The sequence below is a fragment of the Podarcis erhardii genome (assembly GCF_964252035.2).
Source record: "Podarcis erhardii genome assembly, chromosome: 3".
Lineage (NCBI taxonomy): Eukaryota > Metazoa > Chordata > Lepidosauria > Squamata > Lacertidae > Podarcis > Podarcis erhardii.
In genome coordinates this window covers 70,317,396-70,343,405 of record NC_138507.1, presented here as the reverse complement: position 1 = coordinate 70,343,405, position 26,010 = coordinate 70,317,396, and the positions used below count along the sequence as shown (strand labels likewise).

Genomic DNA, 26,010 nt, shown 5'->3' with positions numbered 1-26,010 from the left:
TTTCTTCATTTTTTCAATTGATTTTGCCAACCGCCCATTGATCCTTGGTTTTTGAACATTTTGGAAGTTGTACGGTCTTTTGGAACAGATTACATTCTAAAACCGACGTTCCACTGTATTAATTTATTACATATGCCTATGGGTATTGTAAAATAATGAAAAACAAGCTATTCGTTTTCTTCTTCATCATCAAACTCTGACCTACCTGCAAAGGATCAGTTCAGTAGCCTTCAATCTTTTCAGACCTGAAACCCAGCTTTAGCTCTAACACGTACAGTATTTTGGGACCCACACCATTTTTTTCATTATGCATTTCTAATGTGGTGAGAACCACTTCAGATGAAGCCAAGTTGAAGCCAATGTACTAGAATCTAGTTTCACGCACAGCAGCAACAGCAATTCAAAAAGTGTCATCAGGCATGTGGTTTGGGTGTACGTGTAGACACTGTTTACTTGGACTTTTAAAAAGCTTTTGATAGACTCCCTCATGAGCAAAACTAACGGGAAGAGGAGAAATCTTCTTATTGACTGGTGATTAGTTAAAGAACAGGAAGCCAAGAGTAGGAAGAAATAGGTACGGTATTTCTCACAATGGAGGGATGTATTCAGTTGGGTTCACCAAGGCTTGAAAAGAGGGTAGACAAATTCATAGAGGAGAAGGCTATCATTGGCTACTAATCAAGGATAGATAGGACTTCCAGTGTCAGAAGCAGCATGGCTTTGAATATCTGTCGCTAGGGATCAAGAGTGGGAGAGTGCTCTTGCACCCATGTCCTGCTTGCTAACTTCCCATAGGCATCTGGGTGGCCACTGCAAGAACAGGATGACTGATCGATGACTTTGTACTGATCGAGCAGGATTCTTCTTATGTTCTCACAAAGAAGAAGGGATTGCTTAAAGGTTTGTTTGTTTGTTTGTTTTTTAGTAGATGGTGTCATCTGAATTATTCCCCTGTCCCTATCTGGCACACAGTGAACATCAACAGAGTTATAGATCTTTATGCCACGAGTCTTTCTAACTCCTTTTCTCATGACCAACGTTTAATTATTTTTTCCACTTGTCTGCAAACTGATCTGAATGTAATTAAGGGCCGTGTGATGCCTGCAGGGAAAATAAAAACAACCCCCTCATAACTTTCTTCTCCATGTAATCCTAGCTGCGGCAGACGAAAACCACATAAAAGCTTGGAACGGAGGAGAGCTATGTTTTCTTTTCTTCCCCTTTGTTTCCCTGACACAGTCCATTGCAATGTGGAAACATTCACCAGCGGTTTAAACATAGGCCCCCATTCTTTTCTGCGGCTGAACGGGCTTTCCGCAGCTCAAGGAGTGCAAGCTGGGAGTCAAAGCAACCAGCTATATCCCCTTAACGTTGGGATGGGAGCCCACCACATTTCATTTCTCTGTCTATCAGATTCCTAGGCTGCCTTGCCCCCAAGGAACTCAGAGTGTTATATAGGGGATTATCTCATGTTATCTCCACCATATCCCTTTGAAGTAGTATATGGCAAGAGAGGAAAAGTTGCCCAAGGCCTCCAGCGCCACCTTTCATGCTCCCCAAATCTGGGGAAGTGATGAGGGATGGCAATATGGCTCTGTGCACTTTGAATTCAAAAGCTACCAAGGAGGATACCTAGGAGGATACTTTTTGCTCAGAGTGGAAGGAGCAGGTGCGACTGCCTGTCCACCCAGCACCACCGCAGACAGCCTCTCTCTAGCAGCAGCTTTTGCTGAACGATTGTCCACCATGATGAATGTCTATGCCGGGGGCGGGGATGATGTCGCCAGTCAGTTGCTGCAGAGCCACACTTCCTACCAGCTCCAGAAAGCATGGCCAACAGCTAAAGTTGATGGGAGTTCAGCCACATCTGGAAGGCCACAGGTTGCCTGCTCCTGGTCTAAATTATGACATATTTACTGCAAGAATCTCAGGCTCTGGTACAAGACAGAGCCAAGATGGTTGATGTTATGTACTGAGTTGAATAGGGTCCAAAATGCAGCAGTCTGATTGGTCCTAAAACAATGCAGCAGTATGATTGGTCCACAGGAGCCACCCAATCCAGCTCCAGGTGGAAGTAAATCCACAACCTGATTGGCCTATAGGAGAATCCCGGAATTAGCCAATCATGTGCAGCCCATTGTGTAAATAATGTATATAAAGCCGATATTTTGGGGAAACTTTCATTCCTCCTCACCACTATGAGCTGAATAAAAAGCATGAAATCCACTCTTGAGTATATTTCAGTTGATTCTGATATGATAACTCAGAGGCAAAGTGTCTCCCTTGCACGCGGAAAGTCAATCCTTGGGAGTTCCAGGTGGGGATAAGGAAAATTTGAAACCCTGGAGAGCTGCTGCCGGTCAGTGAGGACAATACCAAGGAAAAGAGTTCCCCCAAATTTTATTTACAAAAAGCCGAGTGAGGTTTATTTGACTGAGCAGTTTAGCCATGCCCAATGGGAATCACTATGGGCCACAAATACTTCCTCATGGTGTTCAAAATGGATGTGAAGATGGTCCACAGAGCTTTGTGAGACCAGAGACTGAGTTGATGAGAAAGCCGCTTGGCAGCTGCACAGCTGCTTAATTTTCATGCATGAGAGCACAAAATTAAGTGGTGTGATTATGCAAACACTTGGGTCTGCTTAAATCCTAGAAGAGAGCTCCAAGTGGCTCGTACGCTAGAAGTCTTCAGGCTTGCCAGGAGCTCTTAACATCCAAGTCCTATGACTTGCCCACAACAAAACAGGAGTCTGAACTGCCAATGGACTTTCTTTCTTTTTTTGAAATGGCAAACAAATAGCAATCCCATGCTGCTTTCTAGGCAGCCAGCCATGCACTTATTTATATTGCTGCTTTAAAATCTTTGCTTGAAGGAGGAACTGGATGTCACAAGAGACACAGAGCTGACTGCTACTGCTGTACCTCTTTCCCTTTTACCATCAAGTTTGATGCAATGCGTGACGCAGGTAACATCATTGCCTCGCATGCTACTCCACTCTGCTTCATTGGCTGTTGGTGGGAGAACAAGCAATGCACAATGTGCTGACGACTCATGGCACCTTCTGCTAATGTTTTAGGTAATTTAGATGGAAGGGAGAGACACACAGAGTGGTGGCAGGTCTCATAGCATCCAGTTCCACCCTGACAACCATTTCACACATGCAACATTTCATACACTCTTGTAATCAAAAGTTTTGCACATTTTCATGTGTGACGATAGACGTGTGCACTATTTTATCTCAGGGGTCCTTATAGGAAAATGGGAATTCATCCTGATTTGCTTGTGCCCCAAGGGCTCTTCTGATGCAGACAGAGGCTGGACAAAAAAACCACCAGAATCAATGTAGATATTGTGGCTTAGAGCTGTGGGTTAATTTAAGCAGCCAATGAAACGCTGAATGATTTACTGTCATATTTGGCAAATCGCATTCTATTTGTATACACTTTCCAATTCCAACAACTGGAAATGAATTATTTTCTGGGAAAGTCAGAGAAGACACCATCACAAATCTTCCCTTCGAAGCTTTCTGTCGTAGACCAGAATGTTGGAAAGGCAAGGCAATGTTGTGTTTGAATGTGAACACGCAAGTGGTAATATAATTAATTCTCCTATGAAAATACATCACCACACAACTGTGTAAAACAAGTGCTTAATTTAACTGCAACTGCTTGAATTTATTCCAAACAGCAATGTTCTACCATGGCTCCCTCCAGAGTCAAGATGTTAAAAACATCACTCAGCTTAATTACTGTCTCTAAAAACACATTTTAAAAAGTGATTTCATAGCACCAGAGAGAAACTAGGAACTGGACACAAAAAGGAGCCCTTAATTTTAGTTGGTGAGATTGGAATTAGAACATTTTTGCAGGGGAGCAGGAAATGAAACTAGAGGAAAGTGAGGAGAGAGAATAACAAGAACAACATGAACAATAAGAATTGGATAAAGTTGGAAGTGGGAACATTTGGGACATCCAGATTTGAAAGGTCTAAAGAAACAAAATTGGAGTTTTTGCTCTTGAATACAGAGATTTGGATGGAAAAAATGGGCCTTTTTGAGATAGAGTTTTTCCAAGATTGGACGTTCAAAATTAAAGATGACCAAAAAGGCGGCAAAGACTTTTTAAAAGACGGCAAAGTGGACTTGTGAAGGATTTCGGCCTAGATGTGGGATCTCCAGGATGACAGCAGGGATGGACACTGGGGAACGCAACCGGGAAAGGGGGGGGGGGATATTGGAATCCAAAGGGTGTTAAACTATACTTTATTCTTTTTTCTATCTTTTTTATTTTAATCTGTTCTGGATATTAAAGAGGGGAACTCGTGGAAGGGAGCGGGGTCGATTTTAGGGGATGGAAAAACATTTTTAACATTGGGTTAATCATAATAAGTTTAAAAATTTGGGGTAAGAACTTGTTGAATCTATTTGAAGGAATTGGAATACAAAAGGGGGTTGGGCGGGGAAGTCCTGAAAGGATATCAATGAAAATAAGGTTATAAAATGGATGTTTTATTTTTCTTTTTTATTTTTTCTGTTATATTTGAAAATGTTCAATAAATATTATTAAAAAAAAAAAATTAGTTGGTGAGAGTTGAATCAGGTACTAAACATACTACAGTGGTACCTTGGGTTAAGAACTGAATTTGTTCCGGAGGTCCTTTCTTAACCTGAAACTGTTCTTAACCTGAAGCACCACTTTAGCTAATGGGGCCTCCCACTGCCGCCGCACCGCTGCTGCGTGATTCTGTTCTCATCCTGAAGCAAAGTTCTTAACCTGAGGTAATATTTCTGGGTTAGCAAAGTGTGTAACCTGAAGCGTATGTAACCTGAAGCGTATGTAACCCGAGGTACCACTGTGTAATAATGCTGATTTATATAGTTGGATATATGGCCTTGATTTCTTTTTTAAAAAAAGATTTCTGCATTGCAGGGGGTTGGACTAGAGGACCCTTGGGTCCCTTCCAACTTTATGATTCTTTGTTTCTATCTCACCTTGCTATCAAATGGTAGTCAAAGTAGCTTAGGTACAAAAGATCTAACAGCATAATCCTATATATGTCTACTCAGAAGTTCACTTCCATTAAGTTCACTCCCTGGTGAGCTTAATACAGGAGTTCAATTGATATTCCATTCAGACATAACATTCCCAATATTTCAAACCAAATACAAATATGAAACAGAAAATAATCAAAACCCACCTCAAACAGAAACCACCAGAATAAATGGCATAATTAAAGAACTATCCACAGTTAAGCCCCACCCAAACTAAAGAAAACAACTTTCACTTGGTGCCTAAAATATATTAAATTTTGTGCCCAGTAAATATATATGGGGAAGGTGCTCCATAGCCTGGATGCTGTTACAGAAACGGCTGCCAATATGACAGTTACCCTGTTAAATTCCAAGTAAATGCTCATCCCTTCCCTCTCATCAACAGGAAGACTGAATGATGTAGTTGTCTTGCTCACAATATAGGATCACACCTATGTTTCAGAGGTGAGGAACCTCCAGCCCAAGAGCCTAACTATGCCCCCTACATCTCCCCATGATGTGATATATGTTCCCAGGTGTGGAGCAGGTAAATATATGGCTCAGCCAAAAGCGATGTGCAGGCACCTGCAGAGTCCTGTGCAAATGGCTTTGCAAGACTTGCAGAATTGTTCAGTTCCTCAGAGATAAGGTCTTGCAAACAGATTAGGATTTACAAATGCAGGACAATAATAAGCATTTAAATCTTACATTAAAGCAATGGAAATCCATGCATCTACCTATTGTTGTTGTATTCCTTTTAGCATATATTTCACTAAATCATCAGCATTTGAATGCATTGAAATATCTATCCTAGTTTTCTTAGCTTTACTTTCACCTAAACAATAGCTTGGAAATCCACTTTGGAGAGTTATACATATGCCCAATCCTAAATGCTTGTTATTCAGTGCTGCAACCGGCCTTGGTAACTTGCTTTCCCCAAATCAGAGTCCCCTCACAATATGGACATAATCATGAACACATGGTTTTAGTTGAGCTCCATCTTCCAGTTCGTGTTTGCTAAATTACAGAAATGTTGCCAGTGGTTGAGGAGCTATTTTTATGATATGTATTTATTTCAGCCTGTGGAGTTCAGAGAAAACACAAATGATATTGGCTGGTGGTGCCAAAGAAAAATAATCATCCCACCCGTATGTATTCCTATACCCATGCTTCTCTATTAAAAGCCACTTGGTTCATAAGGAACAGCTTGACATCAGTAATCTCTGACTGAAGCGATGATACACTCACTTTAATGGAGACTTTAATAAACCCAGTGGACTATCATATAAAGCCCCATTTCCCTATATTGGGTGTCACTGCTTTTGTTTGAACAGGTTAATGAAGTGGGAGTTGCTTTGCCAAGATCTTTGGTTGTATCTCCTCCCAGTACAGATGTGTTATTGCTATAATTCAGAAGTGCCGAAAGGAGGCAATTCCAATACAATTTCATGACTGAACACAATAATTCTGCCCCAGCTGTACTGAGAGCTTGATAAAAAAAAATGTAATTTGGGTAGTTGAGTTACCAATTAAACTCTGTAGCAGCCACCAGATACTTCAAAAGTTTTTTAAAATCATTTTAACCACCTAAAGGATTCAAAAAAATAGACCTCTCAAGGAAAGGCATACTGTAAGGAAAGGTAAGATGGGTATCACAATAGGCAAGGTCCTTCTCCTCAAATGGCAACAACACCCAAAGAAGGACTGCCTCTGATGATCTTAGCATCTAGGGAGATGCATATGGAGAAATTGGTTATGGCAGGTAGAAAAAGCCACACACACACACACATAATTGACAGCAAGGCAGGTGAAAGCCTCTCCAGCTTTCTAGCATTAGTAGGCCTCTCATCTGTCAGTTTTATCTCTTCCTCCTGCCCAACTTGTAAGTCTGGGAACGTATGGAAAAAGAGCAGTTGTGAGGCCCTCCATAACTTTTCTGCTCTCAGCAATGAAGGTTTCTGAGCATGCTTGGACCCTCCACACTCAACAGGAACTCTGGAAATCATAGAATCCACCCCACTAAATGAATTAGAAGGATTTTAAAATATGTTTCCAGAGTTCGCCTTGGAAGAAATGCTGGAATGGTTTATGAGCAGCCTTCAGCTTTAGCATAGACTGCTTCCCCTCCACCCCACATGCATATATCTCCAACAATTTGGTACATTAAAGGAAAGGGGAGGCGAGGAACTGGCAGATGAGAGAGTTGGTGTTGAGCCATTACAAACCAAGGTGAAACTTGAGGTCAACAGGCCTGGTTTTTCAATGGTTTGGTGACTTCTGAACTCTATTTTCATGAAATTCTAACACTAACATACCGTAACACTAACATACTGTATTTTACCGTCTATAAGACGCCCCCATGTATAAGACACCCCCTATTTTGGGGGACTCCAATTTAAGAAAACAGGGGGAAGATACTCTCCATGTACAAGATGAGCCCATATTTTTAACATTATTTTACAGTAAAAAAACATAGTCTTGTACATGGAAAAGTATGGTATGTACCTATTTTATCATTAGGCCACAAACAATTTCAAACTACATTCCGAAAATCTATCAGTACCTTGTATTTGGCTTCAGGTTTTCAATGGGCAAATTAGTGCTTCCTGCAGTCTTAGTTGACCACTTGTTCCTGATGAAGTCGTCGTAAGATGCACTGTAAACTAAGTATCCTGCCAAGGAAAGGAGATAATATGTCCATCATCCATTTGTACACTTATTTACTCCCCTACCTGCTCTTTGTCTCCATCCCCAAGGGAGAAAAAGAATCTGTTATAGGAGACAGTTCCTCTGGAGCCAAGAAAGGCCCATCAAGACTTTCCTTCTTTTCTCAACTATTTGAAAAATATCACTCAAAATTTTATTTGAAAAGGACTTTCAGTTACAGAATTGGGGCAGGGAGGTGAAAAAGGTGTGAAAAGAAAGGAGAGGGCGTTTTTTAGCCTCTCCTTTAACTTCTGGCAGTTTCTTTCTTTCTTTCTTTCTTTCTTTCTTTCTTTCTTTCTTTCTTTCAGCTCTTTGTAGGAGAGGAGTGATGTCAGCATAGGAAAATTCACACCCCATCCCAACTTCTTTCAACAGTACACTCTTTGACACTTCTTCTACTTCTGCACTGAAGCAGAAAGCTAAGCCTACTGGCAACTCCCAAACAGACACACCTTCACACAGGTTATCAGAATTACCTTGTAGGTGCTCCACCTGTCCATGTCCAGCAGCAACCTTCACAGCTTACAATACGCTCTTTATTCACTTCATTGGGATTAGTTATTTACATTCCACATTGCATTTGTGATATGTTATTTTCTCTTCAGCTGGCTTTGAGCCAATGCACCTGGTAGTCTTTTCTTGAGCTTTCACAAAGCTGGAAATCACCAACCCACTAACCTAATCTTAAACTAGATCAATCTATTTTCAGAGACATTGGCATGCGGTCATTAATATGTTAGCAAGTTTTAAAACACCAAATAATATAACGTTGGTGTTATGGAAAGGTTTTGTAGTCTGCAATTTCTTTTTGCAGCTCCTAGACAAATCCAAAACTGAAACAGTGCATTGGTTGCTGTTTCATTCAACTGTAGTATTAACAGCTAGAAACATGCTTGACTCCAAATACTTCTTCAAACCCGCACTGTGCTGAGCTCCCTGTACCTTGCACCTGATCAGAAACCAGAAGTGGTGATCAGAGTTGCCTCATCTACCACTACTTCCTTTTACACTGGGCAAAATGACTTTGCTTGGGTAGGCAGTGCAAGACAAAACAACCAGCAGTTCCCAGTCCAATATTAATGGCCAGGAAATGGAATAACTGTACCTGTGACCAGATCCCCCTGAGTAGGCTTAGCCCAGTCGACAATCACAAAGGAATGGCAGCCTTCCACCGCTACTATGGTGATATTGTGAGGGGCATTCTGAGGACGCATCTCTATGCCTTTTAGGTCACTGGGTATGAGCTCGGCCAGGCTCTCCACTTGGAAGTGTTCTAGTGCCTCTGTCAAAGAGCAAGGAGCTGCTGGGTCTTTGTTTAGATAAGTCACATAAGGAGCTGGAAGAGACAGAGAAAGAGAATATTCACTCCAAAAGTCTGTACAGACAGATGGATTATTAAAAAAAGAATTCCTGACATTCAAAAGAATTTTTTCCAGTGTATTGAAACTGCAAACCAGATAAAGTATACATTTGTTTTTTAAACACTGCAAATTAGACATTCATTTCCTGGATTTAGAATTTGTGTATTTTCCTACCATTTGCTAAAATTTTCAAGGATACAGAGTGATGCCACCTGGAAAGCTCCTAGAGCGGTATGAGAAGGCACATAGACCTACTACTGAGGAAACCACTAGCATGACAAATATTCATTGTGACTAAGCCACATTCTGATGGCAATAGATGGAGAGCAACAAGGAACTGGTGCATATTAGGGTTTGCTTCTGATGCTCAGCAGCAATGTGGGATGTTGCACTAATGCTTTATACAAAGGATCAGCAACTGGTGGCCCCTGGGGTAATTCTGGCTGCTTTAGGGACTCTATTTGCTCCCCCGGCAGTTGCCAACCTGGAAGCAAGAGGCTGTATGAAATGAGTGTGATCATGCCATAAGCCCTCTTTGGGGAATAGTGGTGGGGGTGAGACTCTGCACCTTCTAAAGTGGCCTGCTAACTTATAGGATAAGCAACCTGTTCCTGTATCATTTGGATCAGCCAAGTGACCTCTGTAGGGTGCACTGACTTCGCTCTGCCTCAGCTTTGTCTGCATTCGGTAACACCGCTGCACTTACTGATCGGTTGGGATCATTTCAAGGAAAGGAGGGCATAAAATGGCACTGAAAATGCAGAAGTCAGGGGAAACAGTGGTAGCAAACAGACATTAGCAACACTAAAAAGAAAGAAAGAGAGAAAAGGAATACAAACTGGTATGGAGGAGAACCATATTGACCCCCCTCAAAGCCTATTAATGTCTCCCCCCCAAAAAAAAAACCACACACGTGTGAATGAACATTTGGCATACAATCTATAAATTGTATTTCTATTTTATAACAACATGATGCTCACTCCAACGTTGCTCAGGAATTAATAGGCACATTTATTCCCTCAAAGGTCATCTTCAAGTTGAAAGATATTTTACTGTAGTCACTGGAAATGTTTATTCAGCGACAGTTTACAGATTTTGCTAGGTGGGTAATTTTTTCCCTCTTTCTCCCCTTAAATGCCTTGAAAAGTTTATATAAGAGCAATGTTCTTAGTTTATCTTGTTAGATTTCATGCCCTCCAGGGAGCTATTTTCCAGAATGTGTCATGTATTTATCTTTAGACACTCCAAGGGCTCTCTATTCCCAAATGACTGAGAAACCCTGTCCAGGAGAGGAGAGGGAGGCCAGTCAACTGCTCAAAAGAGATTAGCTGAACAGCTAGTCAAAGTCTTGATTGGTATAAAACCATTTTATGACTTTATATATATATATATAAATACTAATTAGGTCACTAACTCTGCCAAGTGACATCTAAGGACTCTGGGGTGGACATTTTACATCATTGTCCCTGCAGAGCCCTCATCAATCACCACTGTTGGGAAGAATCAGGGGCTGCAGAATGTCTGTCGTCAGTTTGAGGAGGAGCAACACTTCAAAGCCTATCCATAACATTTCTGTGAACATTTCCATTTCTGTGAACAGCACACCAGAAGCAAGCCTCGCTGCTGCTCAGTTCAGTTGTGAATTGCCAAAATTTACAATAGAAACAGATTGATAGCCCAAAGCAGAATGCCCAGTTGGGCCTTCAAGGACACAGAGGCCTCCATTGGCTATTTCCAAAGCGGGTGAGGAGGAAAGGAGACAAAGTGCATACTTTGCAAGCACCTGCCCATAAAAAAGTACACTGAGCTTTGTGTAAAATGCTTCTTTTTGTTTTTACAATCAAGTGGTATACAAATTTTATGAAATAAAAATAAAGCAATGCCTTCTCACAATTGAGAACTCTGAGGAATCTGTAACTGTTACCCCTGTTGGGAAATTTTATTGTCACCCCAATGTTTACTTCCTTCTTTGTTTCTTCAGCTACTTTTGGTGCTGCTCCCCTTTCCTTTTTGTACAATGGGACTTTTAACCCAGAGATAAGATTTGTCCTAACCACTGTTGCAAAATCTTAATATTTCTCTCTCCTCCCCCAACTTAAAAAAGGCTTTTCCTTATAGGCCTAAACTAGAAATTCAAAGGAGTGCTTCATTCCACATTATGTAGCAAACTTTAATGAAACAAATACACATTATTTCAAACAACAGGGTATCAGATGTTTGCAATTACACCAAGACGCAGAGTGTCTTAATATCTTAATATCTCTGACTCTATGTTTGTGTTCTCTCTCTCTCTCTCGCGCGCTCTCTCTCTCTCTCTCTCTCTCTCTCTTATGAGTATGGTTTGCTTTCTGTTAAGAAAATCCTATGAAACTCAGTTCATTACTTTCTAGCTTCTCCCTTCCAGGAAGGTTGACTTTGGAGCAGAAGTGTAGCAATAAAACCTATTTAAGTCCAGATGAAGCTGAATCAGTTTCAAAAGAGGGAAAATGACTTGCCTGGTGAAGTGCAAATGTAGGACTGAGAATCATTCATACCTTTCTTTCTGCATAGACCATCTCTTTTCCTATAAGTCAATAGTTTCTGCATTTGCATCGGGCATGAATATTGATTTTAGGAAAATATTTCCCTATCAGAATGTGGGAACATGCACACATGCACACACTCCCTATTTCTAACTTAAGTGTCCCTATTTGGACCATTCGAGAATAGATCTTCTGCATTATGTGTTTCCTTCTTCTTAAAGAGAGCATTTCTTCAGCTGATTTCTCTTCCAAGTACTGTTAGAATTTGGCATACTGACCAAATGATCAAGGGGTGAGAGCAACACCCTTATAAAGAAAGGTTAATCGTCATCAAAATCTTTTACCATGTGTCAGTCTGCTTGTGAACATAATGTGTCTTTTCCCCCTCAAAGGTTCTTTAACTGAGGGTTTGCTTATCTTTTGAGAAGGGGGACTGCTTCCATAATTTAGCTACTAGATCCTAAGCAATAAATAACTCATAGCCACTTCCCTCCTAAAACACATTGCTTAGTGACAACATACAGGATACAGTAGTAACATGATAACACGTGATTCTTTGAATCTTACTGATTGCTTACCACTGAAACGCCTCTTTCCAGCAGCGTCATATTCTAACAGAGGATCCGAGCCCACCACACTGAACTCGGGCAATGCTTCTGTGGTGGTGGTGGTCGCGGCAGTGGTTGTGGTGGTTGTGGGCGCCAAAGTAGTTTCAAAAAGCTCATAATCTACATAAGAAAGAGGATGAGGGGCATCAAAGGAACATCCTTATGAAAATTCCTCAGTGAATTTTTCCCAACATACATGTTTGTATTATGTGATCATTTTTGCAAAGCATTTCCCCTAATATAATGCATGTTAATCTTTTCTACACTAATACGTGGACTTTTATGCTGGAGAACTGCGCTGCAAAATTTGGAGAAGAGCCAACTGTGTTTCAGTTCGCATATTGTTTCTGAAAGTGCAAATCAGGTAAGTTCTCCTGTAACAGGCGCTCACCGCTTTCCTGCCGGGTGTCGGTTGCAGACCCTCGCTCTCCACCTCTTTCCCAGCAGCTGGAAGGCACATGGTCACTGGCTGGTGGAGATTTCCCTCCACTGCCAGCACAGTTATGGGGACGTAACTTCCTGCACAGTAAGCCAGGTTCAAATGGGCCAATCAGGACCCAGGTTGTGAGAGAATTCCTTGCTGGCCAGCCAGCTACTGCCCACTGCCACGCCAAGCCAGATAGCAACACATAAAAGGCTAGCCGTGCATTGCTTCTGCAGCGCAGTATTTGCCTGAGTCTAGTTATCTAGTTATCAGCGAAGGGTGGATGGCACTGCAACTGGGTCCGCAAATGTGAACTGAATCAAGTTTCTGCTGCCTCCCTACCCTGGTCCTCTCTCTACTTTCCTTTAGATGCCAAACAAAGGCTGTCCTGTGTACCTGGGCTTTTGGCATTTCCTTTCTCGTTCTGCCCAAGTTGTGTCTACTTAGGTTTGGCAGCTGGGCAGCTGGGACTGTTTTAATTTGTGGTGACTTGCTTTATTGGCAACATTACTTTCCTGCTGCTTTGTTTTGCATCTCTTAATCCACTTTTTCCTTTGTGCTTGTTTGAATGGCTTGTCTTAAGCACTTGTTGTTAGTTACTTCAAATGTTGTTCATGGGGAGGAAGGCAGTGTACATATGTTGCAATGAAATAAATAAAATTGGGTCATGCCCAAGGATACTATTCTGAAACAAGGTGACCATGTGCCCTACTTTACAGAGGGCAGTCCTCTATTTGAAGACATCCTCTGCATGAGGCCTGCCCAGTCGAAGGGAGAAAAGAAGGAGCCTTGAAATTGCCCATCCACATTTAGCATGTGGACAATACACTGAGCAAGAACACGTGGCCATAGTCTTGTGGTGAGATGTACTGTATTTTTATTCACATTATAGTACTTCTATATTAGTATATGCACACTTTACGCAAATATGTGTCTTTTTCACACTTCCTTTGGGTGATGCATGCCCTCTATTTGGCAATATTTAACTGAATACCTGCTACAAAAACTCTGAAAGAACTAGGATTTGGTAAATAAGACTAAACTGAGAAACAGATAAATCATAAGATCAGGTTTTTTATTTAAAAAAACAACAACCTGGATCTTTCCCCCTTATGCAGAAAGAAGACGTAGGTCAAATGTTGACAGCAATTCTTGTAAATTGCTTCAGGACTGTCTGTTGTGGGTAGCAATTCAGAAATTCAATGAATTAGCTAGCTAACTAAACTACCCACCTGCTACCCCTAAGCCTAAGACTTACTTTCTTGCAGTCTGTCTCCCTGCCTTCCTTTCCTCTTTGGCCAAGCTCTAATATATGAAGTGAGCTGGGTCGAAAGAAAAGCACTTGTACACAAGGTTACAGAAGAGTAAAGCAGTGGATGGAGATAGACTTCAGTAACCCTCAGTCATGCATTCCTTTGGCTGTTGGAATAAGCCCAGTCCTTTCTACATCAGAGCAGATCCTTGTTTCAACATGAAATCCATCAATCAATTTCAGGTTTGTTTGTTTTTAAATAAAAGCTCCTCATTACAAAAGTGGACCTGCCACCATCACTTCTGATGGTGCTCACCGAGGCAAGACAATTTGAACATATTCCTCCAATCCTGGCCCAATTGCACTGGCTGCCAATTAGTTTCTGAGACCAATTCAAAGTGCTGGTTTTGACCTATAAAACCTTAAATGGCTCAGGACCCCAGTACCTCTAGGACCACCTTTCTCCATATGAACCTACCTGGACCCTGAGATCATCTTCTGAGGACCTTCATCATGTGCCTCCTCCACGAGAGGTCTGGAGAGTGGCAACATGAAAACAGGCTTTTTCTGCAGTGGCTCCCCATTTGTTGGATGCTTTCCCCAGGGAGGTTTGGCTGGTGTCTTCATTATACACCTTTAGGCGCTCTCTTCAACCAGGCCTTTGGCTGATTGACATCCATCCAAAACACTTTAAACTGTGTTGTGGGAGTGGGAATTATTGGTTTGTTTTTATTCTTTTTTATTACATATTTTGTGTTTTTTATCTTTTATTTTTATGTTGTGAGATCTACTGATGAAGGCCAGTGGTATAATAATAATAATAATAATAATAATAATAATAATAATAATAGGTAGTTGTTGCTCTGAGAGCCTGAGAGTACTAAAAACAGAACAGCAAGCTACACTTTCTTGTTCAGATGTATTTAGACCTGAGTGTTGGCTCTATGCTATCAGATCACAGTGCAGAAAGGAAAGGGATTCAAAGCATTCCAGAAAAGGACTTTTACCTCCATCATATATCACATATGACTCTGTGGTTCCCGCCACATCTGCATCAAGCCCTGAGAATGTATCTATGGAAAGAAGAAGACATTGGAATGATGAAGGAGGTCCCCCTTTGCCCTAGAGATTTCCTAACAACAGTGCACCCAGTGCAAAGCTTTATTTTTCCCATACAAATGGATGACAGATAATCACTTCTATGGGAGCTAGTAAAGGTGCTATGCTCATGAGCAAGCTTGCTCCTATCTGCATAGTTCTATTCTAGTATATTCTGTCCCTTGGTCATGTTAGAAAGTGACAGAATGTTGGGCACTTTTACATATAGATTATTGTTAAATGTATGCTTTCCTTTAAAATATTAATTACAGATAATATTCTGTAAGAAGCGCAACTGTGCAAACAATTAGATTTAAACCTCTGACTATTAACAGCCTAGTAATATTTGCCATATATTTTTCTATCCAGTGCTATCATAATACATTTTATAGCTATCCTTAAACAAGTTACCGGTAATATTTTTTGATGTCAACCAGATTCCCAAATATTTCACTTTTTTAAAAAGCCTTGTATTACCTATTTATGGCAACTCTTCATAAAACAGACTCTAATCCACTGCTTTAAAAAATGTTAATATTAATCTGATTCATGGTAAAGCAAATGGTTAATTCCTGGCTGATAAAGTTCCATTTTCAGTAGCAAACAAGCAGATGTAAACGATATCTGAGCAATAGCATTGTTTTTGAAGCATAACCAGTATTTTATTTCCTGGCTCTGCCCTTACATTTTATATATTTCAAAAGCAGTTTAATTAATGTAACTGTTGTTTCCATGTCAAAGCAAACCCTGGGGAGCAGGGAGTAACAGAAAAATGGTTCATTCTTCTACAAAAGTGTTGCCAGCATTTCTGCTTATGAGCATATTAACCACATCATTTTCACTTGAAGCTTGTCCCCTGACGGTACATCCATCCACTCACTTACCCTCCCCCCCCCCAAGCTTACAGAAAGTCTATTGGGCATCAATCCAGTGAATTCTGAATGCACTGAAGAAAGCTAATTGAGAAAAACACTAGCTTTACCAAGCATCTTTAAAAGAAAAAAGAAAAATTAACACAGCCAGCAAATTACTGAAACTCAGATATGCAGGAAATATGAAAAGACTGGTCCTTTAATACTTTCATGCTTATTACTGTTCTTCAAGTTTATAGGCCTATATTTTCCAGTAATGTGATAGCAGCAGTTATAAAAGTGGCTTTTAATGGCTTTGTTGACTAAAGTTCCTCAAAGAAGTTGAGCCGTCTGGAGTTTCAGTGCCACATAAGCTTGGGCTCCTCGTGTATTCTCTGACTATAAAACAGAATCATATCTGGTAAAGTCATCTTTATAAATCCTGAGCAGGAAATTGGACCAAAGGGTTAGTAGAACCCACAGCAGCATTTTTCACACCACATTTTCTTAGCCTGTTTGGAAACATGTCAATATATCAGATTCCTGAGAAATGACAGTGTATTCTATTGAGTATGCTGCTTTGTTTTTCCATCTTGAGAGAACATTCTGGAACTTTCTTAGCAGGCTAATTTTTACTGCATTTGGTAGCAATATACGTAATGTAAGACTGCATCCATCTTCAGATGTGGTTGTTGGGTAGAGGTCTTTTTTGCAATGCTTTCTCCATTATTGCTTTTGTCAACCAGCCAGCCTAAGTTCAGCAGAGCTCGTACATTTATCCTTCATGGAAATGTTCATAACACTCCAGGTGCGTTGCTACACTGCTCAGGTGTTTCAGTGTGTAAGAAGCAAAAATAGCTCAGGCAGCATTCTGTTTTTCCACACTTCCATCTGAATTGCAGGAAGAAGAGCCCTTGAAATCTTGGACTTCTGAACAGGGGCAGCTGTTTATTTTGCAGAACATCAGTCTCTCAGTAGATTTGCTTTATTCCATAAATGATATTGTGTGGTTAGCAATGCTAGGGCCAGGCCAGCTGGAGAAGTGGTAGCTGAAAAGAATACACACACAGAGAGAAATCAAATTCCCAAATATTACTTAGGCAGATATCACCCTAAGCACGTACATATCCAAAGCAAGAAGTCTGTGCATGCTTATTCATCTATTTTGGTTTGAGGAGCAGCTCTGATCACATATGTGCACTTGCACAAACATTGTGTTCCACAGAGCAGACTCTAACAATGCAATATATGTGGAAAGCCTCTCACTGATGTTGGAGCTCCATATATGCCTCAGAGCTCCCATGGGGCTTGAGATCAGGGATGCAAACAAGAGAGAAAAAATAATGACATAGACTTGGATAACATTTAGCTGCGAGTCCTGTATGACCTGGTCCCTGTTTTCTGTCTTGCTCATTCCCACCTCGCCTGAGAAAATGGGGCTCTGACTGACTCCAGCTACAAAGGCAGCGATGGCAGCTACTGATTTAAATTTAATTTCAGTTTCGGTTTTAGTTTATTTATATGCCACATTTCCACAGTGAACTATGCCAAAAGCAGCTCTCAACACACACCAATATACATCAGAATATGTAACATTTGAAAAAATCCAATTCCAACAAACTAAAATAAGACAAAATCAACAATTCAATTTTATAATAATATTGCAACGTGCAGAGAAAATCACAAAGGTATTTACTATAACTTGGTTTGGTTCAGATACAATGTATGCAATTGTGCAATTGACTTCCAACAAGCACACAGAGCGCGAACAAGACTGAGTGTATGGGGGTGGGGGGACTCATTTAATTTCACTGCACACAGGTGGTGTAGTGATAATAAAGGTTTATTATGTGTACAAGGGTTCTCGCGAAGCATTATATTTGAAATACTAAGGTATTCCTTGGTGCCAGACAGTTGGCTGTTATTTAGTTCCCTCTGAGTGGAATAGGGAATGTCCTAGCAACTCTCAGCATCCTTAAGAAACTATAGTTCCCATGATTCTTTGAGGGGGGAGCCATTACTGTTTAAAGTGGTATGATACTGCTTTAAATGTATAGTGCAGATAGCCCCTAACAGGCAAAAGAACAAAACAAAGTGCCTGGATTCATCTGGGAGGAAAGGTGGGATTGAAATTTTAAAAATATATTTCCTGCACATCAAGAGGCAAAAACAGCCTTCCTCAGCGGGGGCTGGATCTTCTCACCAGATTAGGTGGTTCACAGCTGGCTCCCTCATCTCTCCTCCAGAGAGCCCGGCCAATAGTGCTAATGAACCATAGTAATTTCATTCAGATTTATTTATTTTTAAAACACCCTCAAACAGAGATTACTCACCTAGTACAAATTTGGAGAGAGGGGAGTCATTTCCTTCTTGTTTTTCTTGCTGAGATTCTGCTTCCTCTTTCGGGTTCATGGTCAGCTGCTCGGTTCTTTCCTTCTAGCCTCTTCTTTGTGCTCCATGCTAATCCCGCTCTTGTTCCTTGATACTAAATCCATTTAGTGGCCATTTTTATAAGTAATTCCTTAAGAGTATTTTATTATCCGGCTAAATGCAGGAAGCCATTTCATGATGTGGTGTTCCAGGGTGAAGGCATTGAAATTCGAATGGATATATAATACGGATGGTGACAAGATAATACACATTCAATGTCATGACTGCCTTGATATTTATGGAATGGTTAACCTACCATAGTGCATCTTTACAATCGTTGATTTGATTCATTGGTCATTTCCCTTGAAGTCTCAAAGTGACTTGCAAAAATAAAATTTCAGTGCATAGTACAAAAACAGTCAAAACTAGATTAGCAACACTAGAAATGATCAAGTGACCACTTGGTAAATCAGTCATCTGTACAGACTTGCCAAATCTTACCACACTTCTCCCCACACCCTTCGGCAAGAAATGGGATTCACCCAACTTCTTAACATCTGGCAAGTAGTGACATGCACTCCATGGTAGATTACCACATCGTAAATGGTGGGCTCCATGATGGTAGTGGCAGGGATACAATATAAAGCAGAGGATGCTGACCTCAATATCAGGCCTGGGGAATCCATGGCCCTCCAGATGCTGTTGGACTCCAACAACCATTAGCTTCAACTAGCATTGGTCAGGGATAATGGGAGCTGTAGTCCAAAAAACATCTTACAACCATAGGCTCCCCTTCCCTGTTCTAGATGATAAACACATCATTTAAGTCAAGGCCTTACCCTAATGCAGTGGTTCCCAACCTTTTTTCTTGATCATGCCCCACCTATGCACCTCTAAAATCCTGATGCCCATGACGTATAAGTCTTATTATTCAAAAAGTGAACTCCTGTTCACGTGGAGGAAGCCTCAAAGGCCATTCACTGTTAAAAACTCATTCTCAAATTGCCCCCCTGTGGAGCGTGTGCCCCACGTTGGGAACCACGGCCCTAATGTCTTAACAACAAAGCAGCCGGCAGGTTTGTGTGCTATTTTGGCATACCCACCCAATACTCATTAGGGATGAGATTTAGTTTTACACAACTAAAGACCAGGATGTGCTTCTCCTCCTGGTTTTAAAGGATGGTATGCAATATTCTTCCATCTCTGCTAACTCAAGCAGCATGATGATTCATCACAACAGAAAACGGGAGGAAATGGGAGCGGGCACATCTTGGTTTGTTGCTTCATCCATGGCCAGTGTTCCTATAAGGTACCTGTCACCCAAATCTTACCTGTCTGCACTGCTACTAGAACTATTTAAATAGAAATACCACATATTTAATAGAAATACATATAAACTAGCATAAAAGTCAGTACCTTCAGAATTGCATTCAGGCAGACCGTCAAATCCTAACACAATATTCCCCTCTTCATCATACTCTGCGTAAGTCCCAGGCGGGCAGGTAGGCTGTGGTTTCTCAGTTGGTGGCTCAGTAGTTGTTGGTTCAGGAGTGGTAGGTTCAGGAGTGGTAGTAGTAGTGGCAGTAGTTGTCCTCACGGTTGTTGTGGTGGTGGTGGAAGGAGTGGTTGTTTTTTTAACCATTTCAAGGCCTATCAGGGGCTTCCCTCCAAGGCTGATGATTGGTTTATCTTGTGCATTTGCTACAGGTTTGCTAAATCTCCCATGCCCAAACAACGGCAAACCATCTGGGCTTACTACAGGAGCCCCTTTGGAATCTAAAAGAACAAATGAAGACAAAAATTTACCTCAGATACAGTTAATACCGTGAAGTTTTGCTTCGTGGCCTTTCAGGGACTACTGGGGTAGGGGCAGAGGGATTGTTAGAAAGAATAGGTACATACTTCTGTTGCAACAAAGCTAGCAAGATGTAGGGGCCGCCCTGTAACTTAAGAAGAGACACGCTGAATCAGGCCAAAGGCCCATTTAGTCCAACATATTGTTCTCACATGGGCAAACCATATTCTCATGGGAAGCCCATAAGCACGACCTGAATGCAGCAGCACTCTCCTCACCTGCAGTTCCCAGCAAATGATATTCATAGGCATGCTGCATTAGTATCTAGAGAATACCAAACACACATACAATTTCCCATCTTTTTCATAGCTTTGTATTGTATCGATTGCTATGCCAATGGGCTCTCTTCAGCTCATCAGATAGAAAAAGTATCAAGTAACTCAATAGAACAGGAATGGGGAAGATGCTGCCTTTCAAATGTTGAACTGGCCTGGCCAGCATAGTCAATGGTCATGGATAATGAGGGGGTTTGAAGTCCAGTGACACCTGCAGAGCCACAGGTCTCCCCTCCTGTGTTACAAGAACCCATGCTCTGAATAACCCACATTCCGCCCTGTGTTCATATTGCTGCTTACCAACAATAGTCCGGCCATCTCCTCCTAATTTCACTCTGAGAGGTTTCCCCTGGGAATCCTGGAGGTACCTTCCTTCAACATTCAGCACCAGCCCTCGGTCAAGATCTACAATCTAAAAGCAATGTGTAGATTGAAAGGCTCTCCAACATGAAATAATATAACGTTAAATCTTAAAAGTATTTTGTATTTTCAAATAAGGTCACCCTACCCACTTTATTCCTTGTGGACCATTTATTATTTTCTGTCCATTTCGCTTTCCATTAGTACCAGGGACTACTTTATTATTTTGATCTGGTTTTGTGGTTAGATTGGGCCTGCCACCATTTCCTGAAATATATACAACACAAAGCATGCATTATCCATTACTTTGTCTATACTCTGTCCATTCAGTAAAATTTTAGTTCCAAATATTTATAATAACACAATATATATTTATTTAATAAAACTGGTATGCTATAAAACTATAAAACCCCAAAGCTGTTTAATAAAACATATGTTAACATATAAATGTATTTTATATACATACTTGTACAATATATTCATTTATGAAATAATGCAGGTATTCCATTGGGATGCAGGTTTAAAAAGCAACTTGTAGTGATTCTAACAGTTAGCATACATACACTGATTAAACTATATGAGCCCAATTATATTCAGTGGGAATAAACTGGATATATGTCCAACACACTGGTACAGATTTGTGATTTTTATGGTCTGACATTAGGGACCACTACGATTTTACTATTGGCTTCTTTACACATTATATTTAGGCATGGGATATTCTTATGTCATAGTAGATTTCACTTGCAGATGTTTTTTGTCTGTTTTTCATCAAAATTCTACATACTAGCTAGATATACAGGATTTGTGTGACTAATAATAAATCAATTTAAGGAATAAAATTCAGTTGACCTATCAGGACATACCCTGAATAAAATTATGAAAGTCTCTGAATACTCACCCACTAGTGATCAGGTCTACTTAATATTAGGTTTGAATTGAATAATCTTCTGCAGAAATAGTGAATTAGGACACACTAGTGAGACGTTATGGGAGAAATGGCCAGCTGGGAGCAGTGAGATTTGGGGATGGGCCAAAATGAGGCAAGGAATTAAACAGCCCCTTAGCAAAGTAGGTGAACTGATAGACAGTTTCAGAACAAAACTATATCCACTGATGAGATCTCAAAGCACAACGTTTGGGAGCATCTTATAATAACACATTTTCTCCATAAAAGGATTAGGATGGGAGGAATACCCAGTTAACAAGCATTAATACAATGCATTACCTTGCCTGTTAGGAAGCCTAAGCTGCTGTCGTTGAGAAGGGTTGGATAACCTTGAGTTTTGTGTTCGTTGATTGGAGGACACTGAGGATGAAGAATGTGTTGGAGACGCAGAGTGACTGGGATGAAGCTGAGAAGATCCAGAAGTAGAACCAGAGGAACGTGGTGAAGCCAAGTTCACTTTAGGCAATGTATTCAGTTTGTTAGAAGACTGGGAAGACCTAGAAGTTAAAGCAGTAGATCTACTCAATGCAGTGTTTGATGTTTTGGAAGTGGGCTGTTCCTGTTCCTGTTCCTCATCTTGTTTGTACACTTCCTCATCAGCAAATTTTGCTTTGGGGTGCAATGCAGGGTTTGGTGATTTACTTTTATCACCAGCAACATTATTATTTAGGCTTTGACTGCCCCTAGAAACCGAAGAAGATGGCCACTTTGCTGCTGGAGAAGTTGGATTTTCCTCCAGTTCTGACTGGTCATAATCCTCATAATCATCATCACTGTTTATCAACTGATGTGTTTTAGAGGATGACATTTTGGGAGAAAGTTCAACTTTTGTTGGGGCTGGCTGCAGGAGTCCATATTTTTTGTCTGTTTGAGATCCTGTCCTAGTAGGGACTCTGGAGCCAGATGGATAACGGGGCACTGAAGGATGAGTTTGTCTCAGAGAAGTTGAGGATGATTTTGAAAATAAAGAAGTTTCTCTGCTGTAGTGATGGTCTTTGTCTAGGTCTCTGTTAGAGGTAGATGCTGGCTGAACAGATTTGGATTGATGGGGAGATGCAGGCACTTTATATGCATCAGATGTCTCTTCACTAGATGCAATAATCTTTGACCCAGTATGTTTTCCTGGTGACAGACCTAAACCTCTGGAGGAGGTTAAAGACTCTCGCTGAGTTGAAGATCTTTGCCCAGATTTACTGGTCTGAGACTCAGAATGCTTTGCAAGAGAGCTGGTTCTTCCCTGAGATATTCTCCTAGATGGAGAGACTTCTTTGGCAGGTATTGAATAAGAACCCTTCTGTTCCTCTTTATCACTTGCCTCTTTATAATAGTTTCCCTCCAAACTGTCATCATCTCTGTCTTCTAGTTTTTCATTACTCTGGTGGGATGATAGTGTAAGGTGGCTTCTTGAATGTTGTGACTGATCAGTTGATGCTTTTGAGGAATAGATGGTTTCTGGATGAAGAGTTTTACGGGATAAAGCATGAGACCTTCCCATTAATGGTTTTTTAGACAAAGGTGAGGTTTGCTTTGACTTAGGAGATATATCTTTGCTCTCAAGATGGTCAGGTTGATATTTAGACGCAGGAGGCTGTAAAGGAACTGACTTTTCCATAGATGTCCTTAATAAAGAATCAGAAGATGGAGATGAGCCTCTGGACCTTGAACTATGGCCATTTGTTAACTGAGAAGAAACACCAGAATGATGGTTTGTTCTGCTTAATGAAGGGGATTGGCTAGACACCGAAGACACAGCATCAGAGTGTTGAACTTTGAGTGAAGAATCTATATCTGTAGCTTCTCGTTCTTTGCTATAGTTTTCTTGTATAACTCTGTGATGATTCTTAGATTCAGCCAGAGAACTCCTCCTTTTGGTATAGTCCACTGAAGAAGATTGTTTAGAAAAGGATGGTGAATAAGCATTAGGAAGAGTTGAAGGCAGAGGACTTTCATCTTCATCCTCCAGTTCTTTGTCTTTATTGGAACTGGACCTGTGATTACTGCCTGATGCCAAACGTAAACTGGACTGAGGTTGAACCTTTGAGGACTGTGTAGTAGAGGGGCCTTCCGGGGGTGGAGTCCTGGTTCCATACATATTACTGCCTTTGTTGGCAAATCTGTTGGCAGTAAGGGCTGATCTATATTTGAACAAATTAAAGCGTTCAGATGCAGACAAACTTGAAGAGGACCTAGAACTGAATCTAGAAGATGGCCTTCTTCTGTTCTCTTCATCTTCTCCTTCATCATTTTCACCATTATTAGCATCAGAACCTTCTTTTCCCTCAGCCTTACGTTTAGCAGATGAGCTATGTGAATGAGGTAAAGTATGAGTAGCAGCAGCAGCAACCGCAGAAACTCTCGGATCTCGTGGCACATGGCGGTTAGAGTGCAGGAGAGGCCTCGTTTGCACAGATGCAGATGAACTGCCCTGAGGAGAAGAGAGCCTAGAACCTGGTCTTTGCTCTCTTTTTTCGGTTTCTTTGCTTTTATCAGTGTCAAAAGCATCACTGGAATCAGGGGAAACTAGTTTATAAGAGGGATGGTGTGAATGACTTTGAGAATTTGAGGCTGCAGATGATACAGAAGGAAGGAATGGTTTTGTGGGATGATTCTGAACCACCTTCCGAGATCCAGATGGCTGCTGATTTGAATGTGAAACTGAATGCTTAACTTCTGGAGGTTTAGGCTTTTCCTCTGAACTGTCAACTTGATCATTACTTTCATTATCAACCGGCAGATTATCCAGCGTGACTTCATGGGAAGAAGGTAGTTTAGAGCTGCTCTGTCTTAGATTTTTTGTTTCAATTTTGGGATAGTTAGGAATAGAAGATAATGAAGGGTGTGGTGAGAGGGAGGGTGGTGATGACCGACGCGTATCAGTGCTTGCCTGCCCTGTTCTTACAGGTGTGCGTGACCTATGAGGTGTTTTACCTGAGGAAATGACAGAGTGCGAAGGTTTAATTGGGGAGTGTGACTTCACACTGCTCTTAACATCCTGATTTTGTGGCTGCACTGTTGCAGCTTCTTTGGAGGGATTGTGGTCAGCAGTGTCTTCTCTGGAGAGAGAATCAGTTTCTAGCTCTGCTCCCTTTCTAGAAGACACCTGAGACTTGGTAGGGACTCTGCTCCCAGCTAGGAGTTTATTCTTTATGTCAGAAGCAGAACTTTTTGAATCTCTGCCACCAAGAAAAGTGGATGAATGACCTAAAGTTTGCTTAGAGGAAGAGGACGGTGATGAGGCAGAAGAGGTGTGAACAGAAGAAGAAGGTGCAGAATTCTTAGATGCTCTCGGTTCCAAATCCGCTTCGATATTTGTTTGTTGATCAATATTTGATTCACCTATATTGGCTACAACAGAAGAGAGGGGCAGGGGGAGGGAAAGAGATTAAACATAGAAATCTATAAAAGTAACCAACTGTTATTAAAAGAAAATGAAAATAGCTTGCCTAATGAAACATTCTGGCAGCAATCCCAAACCATGTTTTAAATTATGGTGATTCAAAGCCCTTGTCCTAAATCTACGGTTCTCGTTCACATAGTCATGGAATAAACACAGTAATTAATATTCATAAATAGTCAAAAATGGACAATTTGAAATGTTATGAGGTTGCATTTTAAGACAAAATTTTAATTTGAAATGTGAGGGCCTAAGACTTATAAGCTTTTTCATTTGTTTTGCTTTTTGCAGGAATCAGTTGTGAAATGTCAACAATTAAATGCCACTGCATGCCAAAAACCAAATGCCACTGCAGATCAAATCTATCCATCTCAGAGACAAACAGAACAATTCAAACCAGGAAGCAGTGAGGTTCTCAATCAACCACCACATCCCAAGCCCTGCAATCTCATGCCAGCCAGGGTGCAAGGACTGTGGCTCGGTGCCTGGAGAGACACTGCCAGGCAATACACAATAATGAGTGAGATGGACCTTTGTCTTGGTAAATGGCCATTTCAAACATTCAACAGGACTGGGAAGCACATAATTTATATATATATATATATATATATATATATATATATATATATATATATGCAGGTTTTGGTGTCCTCGGGTGTCTTCCCGTGTAAAAGTTGGGGTGTCTAGGCGACGTTTCGACGAGGTCTCACTCGTCATCTTCAGGCTGGTGCTTTCGGCTTCTTGTTACTGGAACAGAGCAGGATCTCAGTGTTTGAGTTCCTATAAATACTGTAGAGGGGGTGTGGTGTATAGCCTCCAATGTTCTGGGCAGAGAGGAAGTTCCCAGGCTAGTGTGCCTTTTCTTCTTTTGTTCCTTAATTACTTGAGAGATATCTTGAGTGATTTCTTGAGTGATATCCTGAGTACCACTTAGGTGGGTCATTAGGTGTGGA

General features: G+C 41.0%; 1 protein-coding gene across 1 annotated transcript in view; it reads right to left on the bottom strand.

Moving 5' to 3' along the window:
* FNDC1 (fibronectin type III domain containing 1) overlaps positions 1–26,010 on the bottom strand; it is a 94,410-nt gene that overhangs the window by 17,374 nt on the left and 51,026 nt on the right. Inside the window, exons 7-14 of the mRNA XM_081856518.1 lie at positions 21,943–25,008; positions 20,863–20,981; positions 20,655–20,766; positions 19,641–20,000; positions 14,913–14,978; positions 12,200–12,349; positions 8,844–9,074; positions 7,596–7,704 (exon numbers count right to left, since the gene is read on the bottom strand). Of these exons, the coding sequence (XP_081712644.1) occupies positions 7,596–7,704; positions 8,844–9,074; positions 12,200–12,349; positions 14,913–14,978; positions 19,641–20,000; positions 20,655–20,766; positions 20,863–20,981; positions 21,943–25,008 (4,213 nt within the window). The remainder of the gene's footprint in view (positions 1–7,595; positions 7,705–8,843; positions 9,075–12,199; positions 12,350–14,912; positions 14,979–19,640; positions 20,001–20,654; positions 20,767–20,862; positions 20,982–21,942; positions 25,009–26,010) is intronic.